This window comes from Osmerus eperlanus, chromosome 6 (genome assembly GCF_963692335.1).
Source record: "Osmerus eperlanus chromosome 6, fOsmEpe2.1, whole genome shotgun sequence".
NCBI classification, from domain to species: Eukaryota; Metazoa; Chordata; class Actinopteri; order Osmeriformes; family Osmeridae; genus Osmerus; species Osmerus eperlanus.
This window is the reverse complement of record NC_085023.1, coordinates 14,217,170-14,237,338: the sequence shown is the minus strand read 5'-3', so window position 1 is coordinate 14,237,338 and position 20,169 is coordinate 14,217,170. Positions and strand designations below refer to the sequence as shown.

The 20,169-nt window shown below is 47.4% G+C and overlaps 1 protein-coding gene across 1 annotated transcript in view; it reads right to left on the bottom strand.

Annotated features, from left to right (window-relative positions):
• LOC134022304 (disintegrin and metalloproteinase domain-containing protein 12-like) overlaps positions 1-20,169 on the bottom strand; it is a 58,766-nt gene that overhangs the window by 8,922 nt on the left and 29,675 nt on the right. The window contains exons 5-17 of the mRNA XM_062463732.1: positions 19,793-19,869; positions 18,776-18,965; positions 17,076-17,141; positions 16,210-16,281; positions 15,659-15,828; positions 15,459-15,543; positions 12,697-12,845; positions 5,141-5,318; positions 2,787-2,876; positions 1,706-1,901; positions 1,441-1,549; positions 698-896; positions 248-325 (exon numbers count right to left, since the gene is read on the bottom strand). Coding sequence (XP_062319716.1) covers positions 248-325; positions 698-896; positions 1,441-1,549; positions 1,706-1,901; positions 2,787-2,876; positions 5,141-5,318; positions 12,697-12,845; positions 15,459-15,543; positions 15,659-15,828; positions 16,210-16,281; positions 17,076-17,141; positions 18,776-18,965; positions 19,793-19,869 — 1,659 coding nt within the window. The remainder of the gene's footprint in view (positions 1-247; positions 326-697; positions 897-1,440; positions 1,550-1,705; positions 1,902-2,786; positions 2,877-5,140; positions 5,319-12,696; positions 12,846-15,458; positions 15,544-15,658; positions 15,829-16,209; positions 16,282-17,075; positions 17,142-18,775; positions 18,966-19,792; positions 19,870-20,169) is intronic.

The following is a 20,169-nucleotide window of genomic DNA, read 5'->3' as shown; positions in this document are numbered from 1 at the left end:
GCCCTGCCTCCCTCATGCCAGGAGATGATGAACGACACTTTAAGTAGAACATAAATGACACCATTAAACTGGATTGATTTAACCTCCCCAGGGGAATGAAGATTGATTGTACAGCATGGGAGTACCTGCTATAATTCACACGGGTCGGTTGCGGAGCTGTACAGTACGGTTCGAACATGCGGAGGTGTCGTACTGGAGCAGTACAAAGTTGGGTGAATTCCACAGAAGGCCTTGTGGCTCGACTCACCCCTCGCCCACTGCACTTCCCTGAACACTGGTGCACCCCGAACACACTGACGTTCTGGCACTGACGGTTCAGACACATCTAGGGAGAGGGAGGGAGAGAGAGAGAGAGAGAGAGAGAGAGAGAGAGAGAGAGAGAGAGAGAGAGAGAGAGAGAGAGAGAGAGAGGAGAGAGAGAGAGAGAGAGAGAGAGAGAGGGAGAGAGAGAGAGGCGGGAGCAAGAGAGCGATAAGGGGGCACAGAGAGAAAGGGAGGGACAGTCAAAGGGAGAGAAACATGTTATCGTCGAAGCATTTTTCATGTGTAACGACACGCCACTACGTATTAGGTCTAAGCTTCAGGGACACGGCTTCCAGTCAACACGTCTCTCCACTATCGGTGGCTGCAGTCCCTAGTGTCCACGAGTGTATCTTGTTATCTCTCTCTAACACGGTCAGAGTGCCAGGCCTCTCACCATGCCCTGGCCACACTTGGTGCCAGCCAGCACCAGTCCAGGATCGGGCATGTCATCACCCAGGTAGACATGTGTCCCCCGACACAAGATACGCCCCCCTTCCTGAAGAGGGATGTTGGTCTCTATGGAGACGGCATTGGTGCCAATCACAGGTCGGTTGGCCCCGTCTTGGCACTGTATCTTGCCACACTTAGCGTCCCTGTTTAAAAAAGATGAGGTCACACGCACACGCACACACACACTTGGTTTCAAAACAAGACCCACAGCACTTGATCCAAGCACTAAAAGTGATCGTTTCCACACCAACAGTCTATGACGTGTGAAAAAGGGCATGTAATTGTAACCAGAGATGAAAGGCTGCCAGACTGTCATCATGCGTCTATTATAAAGCCTCCATGAGTCCTCTAGTCATTACAGAAATTACATCAATTAGCAATGCTTGATAAGAGCCTTCACCCAGGGGAGATCCAAGAACAATTAGAAGACATGAATAGCATAAAGTGCCTTACGAATACTTCAAACTCTAATTAGTTTGCTATCTTCTCAAAGTATCCCCCTCCCACCCCTCTGTTAATTGTAATTTCAAGGATATTTGTCACTTTCAAATGTGGATTGTAGATGACACCGTTGATAATGCTAATTGAGATGGACGGTGTTGTTTCCTTTGTTGGTTTTCGTTTCTGCTGTTTTGTTTTGAAAGACAAAGGCACCAGACAGGCACCAGGGCAGCTCCAGAGGCTTACCGCGCCTCACACTTGGCAAAGGAGCCTTTGGAGTCCTTCCCACAATTCCCATATGGGTCTCCTGCAGAGTTGACCCTCTCGAAGCAGATCCCTGGGGCTGGCTTGGCTCCTGCAGAACAGGGAGTGAAACCGAGTGAAAAAGAGAGAGACACAAGGAAGAGAGAGAAAGAGAGAGAAGACAAAAAAGACAGGCCAGACTGTGTTAGAATGCTCAATGCAATGGCCAGTGACATTCCTCCAGTCCATCAAGGGGCGCTCTACTGACCTGGTCCCCACAGTGTGATGCACTGTTGCTCGTGGGTCTGGCAGATGCCATTGTAGCAGTATCCGTCCACGCTGTGGCAGGCGTGCCCGTCGTGGAGGTACACGTTGGCTGGGCAGTGGGGGTTGGCACCAGTGCAGAACTCTGGCAGGTCACAGGAGTTACTGGATTCTCTGCAGGGCGTGCCAGCGGGCTTGAGCTACACATACGCAGGCACACACACACACATCAAATCACAAGCCTTGCATCTTATTGATGTTTCACAGCATGGGATTACAGCCTGATGCGACTGACAGAACGTTGCGGCAGCTTTTTCGAAATCAAACAGCACGAGAAAAAAAAACCATGATTAAAAACGTTGGGGGAAAAAACACCACACTGTAGGGCTGCTTCATCTCCTCTCGCTCAAGTGAATTTGTTTTCAAAGAAAGGATGTACTGTACATCTGATGCGTTTGTTTGATCACCATGTCAAAGGATGGGATCATGACTGTGGCAGACATAAAGCCATTTAAACAGAGCAAAACCCACAGAGAAGCAGTATGACAAAAATATGGTAAAAAGCTGCCTAAAAGGACCTGAACTCGCCAAGGACACGTTACTACTAAAGCGGCGACTTAATCTCCCGTGTCCCCACTCAGGACAGTCCGATTTGTTTCTAGCAGGTTGAGCACTTCTCCATAGCTCCTCTGCTTTCTACTGCACATTTACTGGATTAAGAACCCCTTGACTCTGGGTGTCTTCATCCCTGGTCATACAGTATGGCGTGCCAGTGGAACAGTCGTCAGTGGAGCAGAAAGAATCTAATTTCCATGCTGATTGTCAACTCAACGGCGAGGGAAGAGGAGAGAGATGGAGAGAGGCAAAGCATAAAGGAAGAAGGGAATGATGAAAGAAAGAAAGAAAGATAGAAAAAGAAGACAGACTGCAAGGAACAGACAACTAGAGACAAATGGAGAGGGAGCACACGAGAGAGAAAGAATGAGAAAGAGATAGACCGCAAGAGACGGATGGTGAGAGAGGAGAGACCGAGACAGTCATAAAATAGCAAGGGGAGGTAGGAGTGAGTTGAATAGCAATCTTACCATGCAGTCTTCACAGCACTGTCCATGGGCACACACTGCATCTCCCTTCAGAGTGCATGTGGTGGCGTTGCAGCAGGGGTTCAAACATTCCTGATTACACGCACACACACGCACACACACACACACACACACACACACACACACACACACACACACACACACACACACACACACACACACATCAACACACAAGGACATGATTAGCCGCAGGCTCTGTTTTGGCCGTGTCACCTCAGCCTTCCAGGTCAGCGCAGTGTACTTCCTGTGCGGAATTCCCCTGCTTGACGGCCCTGGAGACCCCATAGTGCAGGCCTTTGAACCCTGCAAGCCAAACCTCTGAGACACAATAATATTGAACCAGCAGTGGGGGACTTCATTCTTGAGTACAAACGTGTACTCAGCACCCCCCTCCCTCTAGAAGCTTCTGTGTTTTGGAATAGAGAATTCTGTGGAAATATACTCTGATGTTAAGACCAGAGAGTTTTGATGGGTCGTCCCTTGCTGTGGGCAAAGAGGTGGGTAAAGAAGGATGTGGTTGAGATGCATGTCAACTGGAGCAGTGTGAGGTGGTGGTCGAGGTTATTTACTTGTGTGGTGATGAAAGATTAGTAGGGGGTGTAAAACACCTGAACAATGCAGAGGAACATTGTTAAACAATGTCGAGAAGAGAGGGAGGATAGAGAAAGTGGAAGTTGAGAAACACGGGTCTGGTGGGAGAGAGAAGGAAACTGACAGAAGAGAAAAAGTTGTGAAAGAAGGGGAATACGGGGCATGAATGAAATAGTCCAGAGAGGTGAAAGTTTTTTATCCTTAGGCAAAAAATGAGTTGAAACAGTCTCATGACCACAACAGCTACTCCTTCTCTCCCGTCTTTCACCTCCTCTCAACTAGGCCCCTGGGGCTGTCACTGAGGCATTGATGGAGGACTGGAGGCTAATTTGCTGGCCTCTCCTCCTCCCCAACCCCATCTAACTCCCCCTCCGCCTCCTCTTCCTCCTCCCCCTCCTCCTACTCCCCTCGTCCTTCTTCAACTCCTTTGGGGGGAGGTTTACGGGCCTGGCCTCTCTTCTCTCCTGTGGCCTCGCGCCATCCTATTGTTTGTAAGAGTGGAGGGAAAGCTTTCATATCCCGGTCCAAATGGGAAGCCAGCCAATCACACCAGAGCTCTGGGGTGACATCACTAGGTGGAGGAGGGGTACAGAGGGTGATGGAATGGTGGACTGCCAATTTGAATCATACTACTCACGGCCAGTGGTTTTATCCTGATTAGAATTTCTCCCTAATTGAAGCGAAGGACCTTATGCTAATCATTACCGTTCAGAACATTACGGGCTCAATCAAATCAACGTGTTTGCATAGAGCTGACTCCAAAGTAAGCCATACAGTTTGTTTGATTATCCGCTTACTCACTGAATACCACAAGGAAGCAGCCAACTCTGAAGGAAAGAAGTATCCAGAGAGAGAATGATCCGGGTGTGGGAAGAGAGAAGAGAGTGCCAGAACACTTACACACAAACTATCCAAATGTCAAATGTATCTTCATCAAAAAACACTCCCTTTGATGGCATACGGCCTGAAGTACTTCGTCATCCGAAAGGCATGACGAACCCACCCTTATCAGGTTCATAACCTGCTTGACTGTGGCCATGTTTCATGGAAACACGAAAGAACACAACACAGAGGTAGCTTGTGCTCCTCGGCTCTGCTGAGCTCGTCTTGTATAGCTTGAACTCTCATGTAGAATCGCTTCGTGAGGAGTTCCGCCCTGCTTTGTTCTTTTATGCACAGCGATATCCTGCCTTGGATGCGAGGCTTAGTGCTGTGCCTGAGGTATCTGCTCCCCAGCTGTAGCTGTGTGCTCAATTCCCAAAGCTGTGCGCTGGATGTGTCGGAGCGGGCTAAGTTGTTTGGCTGGCACAGCCTCTCTCTTTCGCCAGCCTCGCCCCGATTACGCCACTGTTAGTTTCGTCTGTCACACATTTGGACACTGCGTTTGATTAATGAGCCCGTGAAAAGGAAGTGACATCACTGTGGCGGCGTGTAGGGGCTGAGAGATGAAGGTGCATGTAAACAAAGCACCATGTTGAGGGTCTCTTGTGGGGATTTATAAATTGGGGTGTCTTGTTTCACCTCACTTTCAACACGTTTGTTACAAAATAACAATGTCTGTGGCATGGGAACCATTTCGAGAGACTGGTTGTGGTTTGGGGGGACAATATAAATGGTTGAGCTATTCAACAGTCATTCCTCGCGGCGTTATTTGTTGCCCTGTTTCCTTATTATGTAAATATCTTCTATTTACAGTCGGTCATGTTCACGGTTGGCCCCATGATGTCAGTGTGTGCGTGTGTTACCTCCAGCTCTCCACAGTCACACTCCTCTCCCTCCTCCACGTATCCGTTGCCACACTTCTGCCCCCCGTAGAGCACCTTGACCTCGGGCATGTTGTAGAGGCACATGCCCACTCCCTTCTCCAGACTGGCCGCCAGGTCCTTCTTACTGCAGGTGCTGAACACCGTGGGGAAAGGGTACCTGAGGGAGATGGAGAGGGGGGGGGTTAGAGGGAGAGAGAGAGAGAGAGAGTGTGTAAGAGGGAGAGAGAATTACAGATATGGAGAGTATGTTGCTGGTAAGAGGCTACAGGTAGTATCAGATTTTAAATATTTAGGATTTTTCATTGATTCTAATCTCTTCTTTAAAAAACATGTGCCAAAGGTCTTAAAATTTAACCTTGTGAATTTTTGATATATAAGAAACAGTCTAACCATGCAGCACAAGCCAGCAGCACAACATTGAAATCTATCCATATTCTCCATAAACAAGCTCTGAAAACACTTCATAAATAACCAAAAAGCCACCATCACTGCAATATCATTTTTACGTTTTTTTTTAATGGTATGGCTCCACCTCCGCTTAGTGATTTTATTAAACAACTCACTCAAAGTAGCAGACACACTAGATCTGCTTCAAGAGGTGATTGTGTTATTTCACATAGGTCTAGCTCTTTTAGCAAGTCAGCATTTTCTGTGAATTCAGCACACACTTGGAATGCTCTGCCATCACACATACACGTACAAAGCATTCAAACATAGCCTTAAGGAATGGCTTGTTGCCAATCAGGTTTGCAAGCATTGATGTACTGTCTGCCTATATGTGTGTTTGTCTTGTTACTAAGTGTTGATGTATGTTATGTGCCTCAGTGTTATGTATGTGCTTGTACCGCAGGTACACTTTTCTTATGCTTATATGTGAACTGGTTGTGTCTATACTGTACGTTACTGTCTGTTTATTGACTCATTTTAACCTCAGTATGTTATTTGACATTTTGTCATTTTAGGCTGGCTTTACTGTAAACATTTGGCCGGGGACAGCAGATGAAAATTAGCCTCTCTGGCTAACTCTGTCTCACTTACAGTTTTGCTGTTGATTGGTGTGCATTGTCCCTGAAATAAAAAAAAGAAAAGAGAAAAGGAGACCAGGTTGAGAGAGAGAGACAGAGATGGAGACAGAAATGGAGACAGAGATGAATGTTGAATCAACACTGGCGGCAGCGGTCACAGTCCTGACCAACCCATGGAGCGCGGCCCTCAGCCCCTCATGGTCAGGGTTGTGCTGTCTGACTTTCTTAAAGGCACAGGCCCAAACCGTGAAGGTCAGAAAAGTGCCGATTCATTGTCACGGCATGAATCATGTCACTGAGCCGAGCATGTACTTTGAAGAGTAAACTTGGTTCAAGGGGAAGCCAGAGGAGCTGTGAACTGAACTCACAGGCGAAGCCAGACAGCTCTGACCGGAGAGCGTCAGAGACTTGCTCATTCACTCAGCCTGTGAACATATTTAACGGTCTAGCAACATCCGATGCACTCTAATTTGACACGGTTTCCAACTCACAAAGGGGCACAAACTACCAAACCAACAAAATGAAAGCTATCCAACAAATACGTCTGCTTGGCAGGCAAACCCCTCATTTCATACATATTTCTCCACTGCTTATACAAATATACAAAGAAATATCCTCAAAAGAGAAGCTTGGGTAATCGTGACCCACACTGGGTGACTGACAGAGCAGAGGCACAAGGTAGGTGTATGTGTGTTAGTTGGTGTGTGTGTTAGTTGGTGTGTGTGTTAGTTGGTGTGTGTGTGTGTGTTAGTTGTTGTGTGTGTGTGTGTGCAAATGTGAGTATAGTGAATAAAAAGGTTGTTGAAACGAAATACAATTGGTATACAATCCTGACTTTTCCAGGAACAACAGTGATCTCCTCCAAATCCTCATGTATGTTTCCTGGTTGTGATCCGGCAATATCCACCCCCAAAGGACTGATCAACACTCCCTCACACTAAAGTTTCGTGTTGCACATTTCCCATTAGCATGCACTGTCTTCAGGAAGGTTTACCTCTCCTGACTGACAGTTGCCACATTGCCATTCTCACTCTGCACGCTGAGCAGACTTTGTACAGTAATGCTGTGCATGACAGCGGGCGGGATAACCTATGCTCAGCTGGCACATGATCCAGAGAGAATGAATGGTGGCCCAGGAGATTGGCAGAGAAGGAGAGGATTTGAAGGGGGTAAGCCTGGACTCTCTCAGAGAGAAGTCATGGAGGATTGAGTTGGGGGGAGGAAGCATGGTGGTGGTTGAGGAGGGGGGGGGGGGGGCGACACTTCTGCGGCTGCTTATAGTATGTAGCCATCTGTAGAAGCAAAGGTAGAAAATACAATGGAGCTGGAAGACTGGTGAGAACAGGGGAGCATGCGAGGAGTTGATGGAAACTGCCGGAATATAGGGGTTGAAAAGCTTCAGACACAAATGCAGCAAACTGCCAGGATCTGTGTAAGCAGGGCATGTTCTGTGAGTCTTGGCACTACATGGAGCGGAGGTTGGTGCATGTGCCAATCGGCAGAGAGCTGGTATGTAAACCATGATGTTACACTGAAAGGATTTGTCGAACGCTTCGTTACACAGAGTAGGTTTATCCCATTTGGAATGGGATAGAAAGAGATCTGCAATGCTTCACCTCGGACTCGTGTGAGTGCCTGTGTGTGCACGTGTGTGCTTGTTGGTGTGTGTGTACGTTACAGTAATGTGTGTGTGTTGGATGTGTTTGTGTGTGCTAGCTTGGGTAAGGAGATTGTATTTGGCAGCCATTGCTTTGGAAAAAGCACTGTCAGGTTATTCATTAGTGATTCTCCTACGCGCAACAGAACAAAACCCAGTCAGAAAAACATGTTTTCCTCAACATACCAGAAAAACACACAGTCCGAACATCAACTTCTGAGAAAAACCCACCGGAATCTTCCATCACCCATCACCTCAGTGGGTATCGAGTGTTCTCTATTCGCACCCTGCGGTGTAATCACCGCCTCACTGCGCCAAACCTGTTTGCTCCTCTAATGCACTAGCCCTGGTTTTCAATCAGCTGTTTACCCCCTGACCACACGCAGCCTCACCCAAGGTCCTGGAGCCCTGCCACAGGAGCTACAGAGATTTCAGGCAGACTACTGTACAGAACATCAACCCACACAGCAGAGCACAGCAGAGCACAGCAGAGCCTGCTGTCAATAGCATGGCTGGCACTGATAACGGAACAGAGCCGGGCAGAGACATTCCGAAAAACAGAGATAGAGAAAGAGAGAGAATGTGAGAGAATGAGAGACTGTGAGAGAGAGAGAGAGAGACAAAAAGAGAGAGAGAGAGCAGGTTAAGCTCCATTGGTAAACAGCCTAATCTGCTGGGCTCGGTCAGAGACTAGCCAGCCTTTCCCCAGCTGTGTAACCAGAGATGGTCTGCTTGGACTGGAGAGCCCTGGTGGGGCTCTGCTCACTTAGGCCTTTAATACAGCCCTGGAATGTGGATACACACCCACACACACACGCACGCACACACACACACACACACACACACACACACACACACACACACACACACACACACACACACACACACACACACACACACACACCCACACGCCAATGACTGTTATCACAGCTGAAGACACGTGCCACCTTCGCCGTCCAGGAAATGACACTAAACTGGAACTACAGTGTAGGCTTCACTGCGTAATATTAGCTCAAACCCCGTGTTTTCACCATGTGCAGCCATGCAACGCAGATCTAATTAGGAGCAGGAGGTGTTAGGGCGTCAGCAGCATAATGGTCACAGGGAATTTGAACCAAATTCTATCACACTGCACTGGCTGACTGACAGGAGGCATGAAAGGGAGAAATGGGATTCACCAAGCGAATATGGATTCAGGCGAAGCTCTGCAAAAGAGCATAACCTGATTCAAATTCTGATCACTGGCTTGATACCACCGTAGATGAAAGGTGTCATATCTTACTTAGAGCCGTGTGCAATAATAGACGGTGCCTTTTGTAGTCCTCAGGGGCTCCCAGGATGACAGGCAGGCTTCTAACTAACAGGAGTTCAATGTCAGATCCCACTGAGGGAAAAGAGCAAATTGATAGGATCTGATCTGCTCTTTAGTTAGCCAGTCTGACCTATGAGAAATCACAGAGACGTCGTCATTTGCATTTTCATTAGGTTGCAAGGGAGCGGTGGAAAGGCCACCACGGGGGTGGAACATCACCCTCTGGTGAGCGGGGACTAGAGCGGGCCACTGCTGGAAACACGTGTGGGACCCCCCCCCCCCCCCCCCCCCCAGAAGACTGGTGTCAGTCTGATGATGTCAAACAGGAAGCTGGGTGGGTGGTGGGGGGGGGGGGGGGGTCTGAGTTCGAGAATGACTTTGCAGATGGAGGAGGAGGCGTAGAGGTGAAAGGGAGGAGAGAGGATGGGTGGAAGGGGACAGAACAGGACAGGACGTGACAAGGCAGGATTCGGGTGAGGTTCGGGCGGGGCGGGGCCAGGGTGAAATGTACCGTTTCTGCCCATTCAGCAGATGTGAGGCCGGTGAGGCTGTTGAGGCTGGTGAGGCTGTGCTAAACACCGAGCTACGACTCTCCTGGGTACAGCATCACTGCACCCAACGTCTGCCCACCATCAACACAACCCTCCATCCCCCTCCCCCTCAGCAAAACACCTGCTGCTCAACAAATCCTGCTCCCCTTAATCTCAGCACACATTGCACCGTCGAAGACAAGGGTTTCATCCCAGCCAGTTACAAGACACTTAAAGACTGCTTCTCCGTATCAATATATTGCATCGTGATAGAAGGACTGAGGTACCTTAGGCTTACCAAATCTCCATTTTCGATGGCCGTCTTGCCCTCTCTCTCTCAGAGGGGCCAGTGCTGCATGTCAGGCCTGGCACCGCACCTCTCAGTGGATCTGCCAGTGCACCCTGTCCCTGATTAGGGCTGGCAGCGCCACGGATAATCATGTCATTTAGATGCAGCCCCGTCCTCCCATCCATCAGTCAGTCTGACTTAAGACCTCCCCTGACACAACGCTCTTCTCTTCCACCAGCCCCAGTGTCTGGAAGTCGGTCTGTTTGTCTGTCTGTCCGTCCGTCTGTTCGACTGCCTGTCTGTCTGTCTGTTTGTGTAGTTGCCTGACAGCTTGTTTTGTTTTCTGACTCAGAAGAAGCAGAATAGCTGGGGCAGTGATAGAGCGCTGTGGGTAGTTTTAGTCCAGGGGCAGAAATAAATCAAATCCATGTGGAGGAAATAGCTTCAAGATTGGTTTTCTGAAATGACTGGTCTTGTCAATGAGCAACGATGTGGAGTCAGGTCCGAGATGGATACTTTAGAAAAACGTATGGATACACCACATCGATGTTCTGACTGTCTGTGTGTATGTGGGTTTGCTTTTTTGTGCATGTGTGTGTCTGTGTGGGATTTTGTGTGCGTGTCTGTACAGCAGAAGTGAAATAAGAGTGAACTGAGGACATTAGTTTGTGTCCCACCAGACACCTCATGCTGGAGGATATAGGGCAGAGCCAGAGTTCTGACTGAGCGCATGGCCCTGAGCAATACAAGGCAAAAGGGCACCGTGAAAGAAAGTGCTGCTGCTCCGAGAGAAAACTAAACCGATGGCGTAATGTTGCTTTTTATAATTTTGCTTCAATTCCCTTTGCTCAACATGCTTACATTGGACACGTAATGCACTGTTATTACACAAATTCCACAGTTGATAATGCTCTTAGGGACCATGACTCGCTTTTATCAGAATAAATATGTGAATCACTGAAGTGACACTTAATAACTCTTCAAAGATTTGACACCACAAGATTTAATTAATTGATGATTTACACTACAGTGAGCGCTTACTTTGGCATGAATTATAAAAGCCTTCACAAACTCCAAAGGTGGGGAATGATGCTTAAGCAGTCATTTCGTGCCACAGTGTTTTTTTTGCCAGAGATTTTCTTTCCCTTCTTCTGCAAATCAATGTTGCATGAGAATAACAGCATGAGCTCACCGCACAGCTCTTGTACTCAAGTCTTTTGCTGGCCTATTTCTTGAGTAAAAGGTCAGATTAGTCTCACCGGGCTCACTCAGACGGGTCAACAAGACTCCACTCCCTCCACCTTCACCCCCCACCCCCCCCCCCCACACCCCCCACACACCCCCACCCCCCCACACACCTCCCCAAACCCCTCCCGCCCTCCTTCCAGATCTGCTGGAACTTTCGATGGATGCCTTCACAGCTCTTCGCTGAGTTCCCTTCCAGCCTGTCGCTGTGTTGTTTTATGAGCCCATCATTGAGAAGAGTGTTACTGTGTGTTTCATGGCTGGGCTCCGGTGACAGCGGCGAGAGCAGAGGCCAGTAAAAACACCGGCGGACGGAAGAGACGGAGGGGTGGACACAGGCTGTGAATCAGCTGCGACCAACAGGCCGCTCCCCCCATCCCCACCCTCACACACACGCACACAGACAGACACACACACACAGACAGACACACAGACAGACAGACACATAGACAGACAGACATACACATGTCCATAAAAGAATCAGAGGTGAGCCCTCAAAAACTGTACCAAACAGGAAACTGCACAAACCGATCTTGCACCGACACCAAACTCCTCTGCTTGGGCCGCCATCTGTCATATCTAACTAGCATAGAAGAGCCTTTTTTTCCACTCAATTTCTGCCTGCTTTCCTACTCTAGTAGGAATGTGGAATCTGTCCCAAACCAATCAGTCTGCGTGGCAGGACTCATCATCAGATAAGCTAAATTGGCATCAGACCAAGGGTGAAATCTCCTATTACGCCGTGGGTGCACCTTATCTGACTGCTGTTGACTAAGGAAGCGTCACATGGCCCATCACTCTTGGCTAGGCTGTTATCAAGCGGCCCCAGGCTACAGGGAGGGAATACTAGATACAGCTCTTCTGTCTTCAGCCTCGGTTAGGTGTGTGGATGTGTGTATGCGTGTGCGTGTGGGTGTGATTATTGTTCTTCGCCCTCAGAAAGATGCATGGCCAACACCACATAAACAATGAGACACGCGAGGACAAATGTTTACATGCGATAACGATCGACTCTCTTCGCCGGCACTTTGGCGATTAATCTTTCAGAGAGGCCTGCTTGCACAAAGGTGGAGAAGAGTTGCTAATTTATTCCGAAAAGTTAGAAGGAGAGGGCTTCATTTACACACTCGTAAAGTGAAAGGCTGGTTAGGGAATTGTTAAACAGTTTCAGAGAGCTGTGGAGTAGAAGATCAGAGAGGGACCAACAGAGGCAGGGGGACCATATAAAACACTTGTCCTTGGTGTCCTTGCACTCGCTGTAAACTCCATCTCAAAGCCAGACCACTGCAGGGGATTAACTGGGAAGTTTCCCCCAAACAAGATAAAATAAATGGAACTGTCTCTTTTATGGGGCATTTTTTCACCTCCAGACTCCGAAGTGAATGATTGAGAATTCGGATGTAACCTATGATGTAAAACCCATCTCCACACCTGGATAACAGTCTCGTTATGGGCCGGCCCACTTGGCCTCGCTTACCCTGTGGAAGGGGTCATAATGCAGCCGCCACGGTCCACCGTCATCCTACAGCCGCACCCCCGCTCGGGTGTGTCGTGGTTCATCCCAAAGTTGTGCCCAAGCTCGTGGGCCAGAGTCACGGCGGCGCCCAGTGGATTTTCGGAGTGATCCTAGAGAAGGAGGAGATGTCAGGGTCAGCACGGTCCATTATCTGAGGGATTTTCGGAACACGCGAAGAGGAGTGCGGGGCAAGAAGGCCGTGGCTCCCGAAGAAGGAAAGCCCTTCAGACACTCTTGTCGTTCTCCCTGCAGCTGCAGTCACCTGGGACATCGGGGACAGAGAGAGAGATACCGGCTGAAGCACGTACTCCTCCTGCTGGGACAGGATGGCTTCTGACAGCGCTGTTAACACACGCTGTCCCTTTCGGAGGGATGGGGGGGGCGGGAGGGATGGGGCGAGAGGAAAGAGACTGAGAGAGAGTGTCGGGGAGAAAGAGAGAGGAATGGAGATGGACAGACGGACGCAGAGAGGCAGAAGGGAGAGAGGTGGAGACACAACATGAGAGAGAGAGACAGGAAGACAGACAGGCAGGCAGACACAGAGAGATGATAGAAAGAGAGAGAGAGAAAGAAAGAGAGAGAGAGGTGGAGACAGAGACACTTAGCAAAGCAATAAAGAGACAAAGAGTGAGACCTAAGGGTGCCAAAAATGACTAAAGATTGATGGAGGGAGTAAATGAGTTATAGAGGAGGGACAGGCAGAATTGGCCCAGTGTGTTTCACAGTTTCCTGCTAAGAGGGTGCTATATACACACAAAAAGGCTGCATGAATTATGAAAACGTGTCCCCTGTTAGATTTACACACAAGCACACACATGCACACACTCTCTCTCTCTCTCTCTCTCTCTCTCTCCTCTTTGTGTCTCCATTACACCAAGAAACTACTCCAGGTAAGCTACAGCCAAGGAGAAATAAATGATTTAAGAACTAAACCAACATGCGTGCGCGTTTGCTCTTAAACAGACACACGCAGCTACATACGCAACATACGCACGACTACAACCTTGCACATACACAAACATACACACGCATTCCCAGGAGACAAGACGATGGAAATCCTTATCTTGGGGCTGCCTAAAACCTAGGCAAGGACAACATGGGTCAGTGGAGTGACAAACACAGTCACTAAGAGCATGTGACGACGTGACAAAGAGGCTCTCTCTACCCTATTGGTCTCCACATCTGCCTCTTCTATAGCTGCGCCGCTAAGCCGAGGTTTGCAATGGTGGTGAGGGCTCTTCTGTCTGGGGCTGCTCTCTGATGTTTTCTGGAGACTCGTGAGAACATCACTTGCTCTGTATCTGCACCACAGGGTCACATGTCAGGGCCCATGTACACAGCTAGCTATTTTCTGTCCTGATTACAGAGCTCAGCGGTGGGATATGATGGAGTTTTGCTGGCAGGATAGGAAACCAGTCCCTGCTCTGTCATGTTATAAGCCTCTTCTCAGCATCGCTGAGTGGTCTGTGTGTGTGGGTCTGTGTGTGTGTGTGTGTGCACGTATGTGAGGATGAGGGAGGGAGCCGGGGGGGGCATACAGAGGATATCTCCCTCTGGGTTCCTCTTCACTAAAACCATAATAGCAGAATAAGTAGGGTTAGGGTTAGAATGGTGGGACGCCCGAGTCTTCCCAGCTAAGCAGATATGAGCTAGCTGTGATAGCGAGAACATGAGAGGGGTTAGCTTGGCCTGTGGAAATAGTTTATGGTCTCTGTGATATCCTTTCCATTTTGAGCTGGGAGTGTTCCAGCTCCGAAAGAAAACGACTGTGCTTTGTTTACCATACCGCTTTAACCCCGGCGGCATACGAATAAATGGCCCAAAAGTGTTTTTGTTTCTGAGAACCCCAACATGTTGGAACTGTGAAATTGAGAGGGCATATGGTCCAAATGAAGGGATTTGAGGCTGATCATAACTTATACGCAAGTGTATACGGTATAAGAAGTGGTTCATCTGATCGATCGGTCTCATATAACTGTGTTTCAGATTGTTTCATCCTGGGCCAAGCCAATGCCATGTGTACATTATGGGATGGGATAGGAAGGACAACCATGTGGAAAAACACAAGCAGCTATAACCAGGGGAGAACCAGATCTTTTACAGGAAATCAGACCTCTCTGTTAAGAGCTGTACTGCTCCAGGATGACCCTGAGAAGGAGCTTGCCTGGCAGGTTACAATGAATATCGCATGTTCCAGTGGGGACCGACACCCACAAGGTAGTAAATGTAAATGTATGTTACTTCACTCTACTCCTGTGTATATGAAATGTATTTCGTTACAAATGGATAGAATATACAGTATACTGCCTGGAACAAGCCATTCGTCATCACCTTCATAAAAATGGAAATGTAACATTGTTTAAAGTCTGTGCAGCCTGATTTACCTCCAAAGGCCGTCCAACCACTATGTAAGCCGGGGGACTGGGTGGTTGAGTAATGACAAGCCTGCCTATGACCTTAAGTGGTGTGTGTGTGTGTGTGTACTGTAAATGTCTGTACATTTACAGTACACGAGTGTACGGAGGAGGGGTAGTTAGGTTCCTGGTTTGTAAGTGGTAAGGTCTGAAGATCCTTGTGTTTACTATCACCTCCACAGTTTCACAAAACCCTGAGCACACCAAGCACCAGCCACCTCCGCTGTCAGTGAAAGAGAAGGTCAGGCCTGTGGATCACATCCATGCTAGTCCATGCTGGCCACAACTAAAAAGCAGCTTCAGACTCACCATGACGATGCCCCCCGACTGCTCCACCGTGCACATGCTCATGATGGGGGCCATGCCGATGGTGGTCCCCTGGAAGTACACCCCGCTGGGGCAGGAAGACAGACGCACATCAGGGGGGCTTTGGCGACAAGATTCCGGCGTGTGTGTGCGAGTCTGGGTGTGTAAATGTGGTCTTGCAGGGTGGTCAGGGAGAGCTCTACCTGATGAGCTGAGCGTTGTCGTGGGGCTTCTGAGGCAACAGTGTCCCCTTCCTCCAGTCCAGGAACTCATGCAGCGTGGTGAAGGGGTCCTGGGTGACGGGACACTTGTCTGAGTCGCTCCACACCTCCAGGCCAACCAGCGCCACACGGATGTTCAGGGCCCGGTAGAACTGAGCGGGGAGAAGGACACGGGGTCTTCATATGGGGGAAGTGGGGCACATGGGAACTGGAGAGGGTACGGGGGGCTAGGGGACTGGTGGATGGGGGACTTGGGGGACGAATAAGACCGTAAGGTCACAAGAAGGAGAGAGACACATCGTTTGATGTGGAAACGATTCCATTTCTACCCCATTACCCTTTAGCCTGTGACAACTGTCTATTTATACAGCATCCATCTGGAGCCCTAAAATAAGACTTTCGAGACAAAGCAGTTGTGAGAGACTGACATTAATATATCACACAGGAATCACATTCATCTCCCCCGTCGGCCGTTCTTCTATTTTAAACGTGTGATTTATCACTGCTGTGTGTAGCAGGGGTGAGGATCGTACCTTATCCACGTAATTGGCTATCTCGGCCAGTCTCTGTTTCACTCTCTCCACGTCCTTCCCCTGCTTCTGAAACTGAACACAGACAACATTTGTGTCACTAATGTTGGGTCAACAGAAGTCACAAGCAACCTTCAAGTCAACCCCGTGCTTCACTTGGTATGTTGTTGTTTATAATAAGGTGGTACAAAGTTTCCAAAAGAGATTCGATTGAAGGATTGAAAAAAGAGAACCGCAATCTCCTGTGCTGACAGCCTCCTGTAGTGGACTGTGATGTTGTTCTGACATGTGTAGCACAGTATGCCAGACAGGTTGTCAAGCTGAGATCCATCTGGAATGAGGGTCATCTCCATGTGGGAGAGGAACCATCATCGAGCCAACAGGGAGCCAGGGTTCCTGGCAGACACCCGTTCCGTGATGAGACAGCCTTTCCATCTTTACCCCACTGAGCTTAAACCTGAATTCACACCCAAGGTCTCTGACAACACCGTCTCCCACGGGCCTCGATACTGCGGTCTGGGTGGTAGACCTGACCACTTCCTCTCAAGCCGAGGACAGAGGGGCAGCTGGGAGGAAATCCCAAAGCGAGCCTGTTTTCTCCTTGGCAGACCACTTCTGTATCCACACACGGTTTCCTGTTTCCTGTCTGGGGCACTGGGGAATAGTTCAGAACTTCCTGTGAAGCCCTGGACCACATTGGCTGTTGCACACTGACCTAATTCTACAAGTCCTCGGGGAGCTTCGTTTTTTCCCTCCAGTCAGGCCTGTTTTCTTCTTCTTTTCTTCCTTTGTCTGTCTGGTTCCACTGTGGTAATCTCTATCAGTGAAGAATGGAACACCATGTGTACGCATAAACATGGAGGGCGTACCTCTCTGTTGTCAGCAACAATCATCAGCTCCACGTACTTCGTGGCCTTCTGAGCATGTCTTTTGTGCTGTGGTGCAAAGAGAGACAGAGAGATAGACAGAAAGTGGACAAATAGGTTATGATGGATTCTGGGAAGGAGACAAATAATCATGGAAATAGATAAAGAAATACGAAAAGTGTCCATTTAAACAAAGTTTGCACTCCGGGGAAACTGACATCCTCAATTTAACCCGCCATTATTTTCATGGGCTGACTGTCATATCCTGCCTGGTAAACAACACACACACACACACACACACACACACACACACACACACACACACACACACACACACACATAGTTTCTTGCAGAAAAAAAGGCTTGTTGTAAAACATTGATAGAAATGTTGGTAACACTTTATAATAAGTCAACGCTTTTTGGCATTTACAAAGTGTTAACTAATAGTTAGTTAATCCTTTATAAAACATTTTGAAACATTAACAATACATTATTAAATAGTTAATAAGCTAATAATTAATAAGATAATAATTATTAAACACTATGTTGATCATTAATAAACACTGTTAAAAAATATGTATTTTTAGTTCACACTTTAGATTAGGTCACGCAAAAGCCTTAACTAACAATTAGTAAATGCTTTATAACTTGCATTACTAATCAGAAGTTGCATCATTAGTAAGTCTTTGTAAAATAGTTGTTAAGATATCTGCTAAGTATTAGTGTACATAATGTATTCGACTTGGCGTACATTAATTAAAGACATAAGTAAATATGTTGTTAGTTATTTACTCATGCTTTGTAAAGGTAATGTAAATGGTTTGTTCACCATTTGCTAATGCTTTCTATAGCAGCTCATGTACCACTAACACCTTTTAAACTACTGGTTTGCAACTATATTAACAAGCTGTCTATAAAGTATGATAATGCAGTTATCAAACACCTTATGAATTGTATTATGAATAAAATCCATAATATTTAACAGTGTTTATTAATGATCAACATAGTGTTTAATAATAAGATTATTAACTATTTAATAATGTATTGTTAATGTTTCAAAATGTTTTATAAAGAATTAGCTAACTATTAGTTAACACTTTGTAAATGCCAAAAAGCGTTGACTTATTATAAAGTGTTACCGAAATGTTTAGTATGAATCATTACAAAAGATCTGTCACACTATCACCTGTTGTTTGGTATTACTCTGCCATAAACACAAAATTATGTTGCGGCATTACATAAACAGGGCCTGATTCATGTAAGCTCCAGACACTATTCTTTCCAATCTCCTCTCCATTTAGGTTGCCCCTGGTTCTTTTATAGTGAACTTTGAAAGCCCTGGATGCAGGTCACTCGATGTGAGTGTTTAATCAGAGGCTAAGGCTGTTATTCTGGATGGCTCGATGGAAGTAGGTACAACAGTGGCAGATGGACGTGAACACCTGCTACATGGAAGCCAGTGGCACAGCTTGTCCTGTGGCACTGTGATAGATGTCTGAAGGCAGGGTGAGAGACTAGGGCCAAGACCAGACCTGTACCACAGGATGAGACACTAATATTCCCATGTCCAACCATCAACAGTTTAGAGGTTCCAGGCCCAGGCCCATCCTTATCAATCCACATCAATCAATATTTAGACCAATACTACTGTCCTGTTTCATGAGGGTGACAGACAGGGTGAAAAACTCAACCTGTTGCCTTACCCTGGTGCTGAATGACTGAAATGGGCTCCTCAACTGGTTGTCAAGGGTGTCAGAAGACAAGTTGAAGCCATGTCCACAGGTTCCAGGGGACAGCTTGAGGTCTTCTCCTCGGTAGATGAGGTGGGTACCATTGTCAGGCTCAAATGCTGGTTCCAGGATATAGGTTTTGTTTTCAAGTGCAATTAAGCCCCTAGGAAGGTAAGGGACACTGTTTCAGGAAGACAGTACAATTGTTTCCCCAAGTCTGCCACATACATTTACTGAATGGAACTGATGATTTCAGGAAAACTGAGTTTTAAATGTGAGTTCACCTTCAGTGTGACTCGAGTAGTAGTAGTGTGAAATGGCCAAACAGTCTGAGAGTGATGGCCACAACTTCACATTGTCTTTGCAATAAGGCTAAATGACTATTTCTCCTCAAACATCCATTTAATAGGAGAGCCCTTAAAATGAGATGATCACCTTAGTAAAATGGAATGCTTTAAGACTTTCATCAAAACTCCAGTTTGTTGACTTTTTCAGCAAAATCATTTCTTGGGGGTATTTACTATTCCAGGTCAATGTTTTATCACAAATTTATAACAGCCAAATGTTCCTGGTCATTAGCTTTTATGGCCTCGTTAAAAGCTTTTAAGGCATGCAAAACATTTTCTCCAGCTATAATGCAGCTCCGGTTTTAAGGGCAATTAAGCAGGAGATGACTGTACATCAACAAGCTTTTTGTTGATGCACTCACTCCATCGGGATCTTTTATAGTTTCCAGGTGGCCATTAGTTACAGATAGATGCCTATGGGAGAGTGGAGGAGAAGAGAGGATAATTACTGGATGCATAGCAAGAGAAGAGGATGCAACCCCCTCTCTCTCCAGGGACTGTGCGTCTGACCAGCTGTGAAGGGCTGTAGGTAAAAGCACTGCAGGTCATGTTAAAGAAATGCAATCCGCTCCCGGAGATGCCTGTGGACACTTAAACACGTGGTCCCAGGCTGCGAGAAGACTGCCCCTGTTGTCTGACTCACCGGAGGCCGGAGCAGGTGCTGATGGTGACATCAGAGTAGGGGTGGTCCTGCACCTGCCCGTGGTAGTAGCAATTCCTCTGGGGAAAAAATATAGTTAATCAGACTGTGAAACTAAATTCTGGACACATGTATAGTTGTTTTTTTAAATTTATGGTCTACAATGGACATGAGGAGAGATAGAGAATAAAAGGTCATTTAGGTTTCTAGAGACAGACACACTGTAATGACTGTCTGTCTGGACGAGGGGGCGAAGGAAGTGTCTGGTTTTGAGAGAAAACAGACATTTTATGGCTAACTGTGTTCTTTCAAGTCTGAACCAAACCCTCCAAGATCAACTATCATTTAGCAACCAGCCAACCATTCCTCAGTCCCAAATA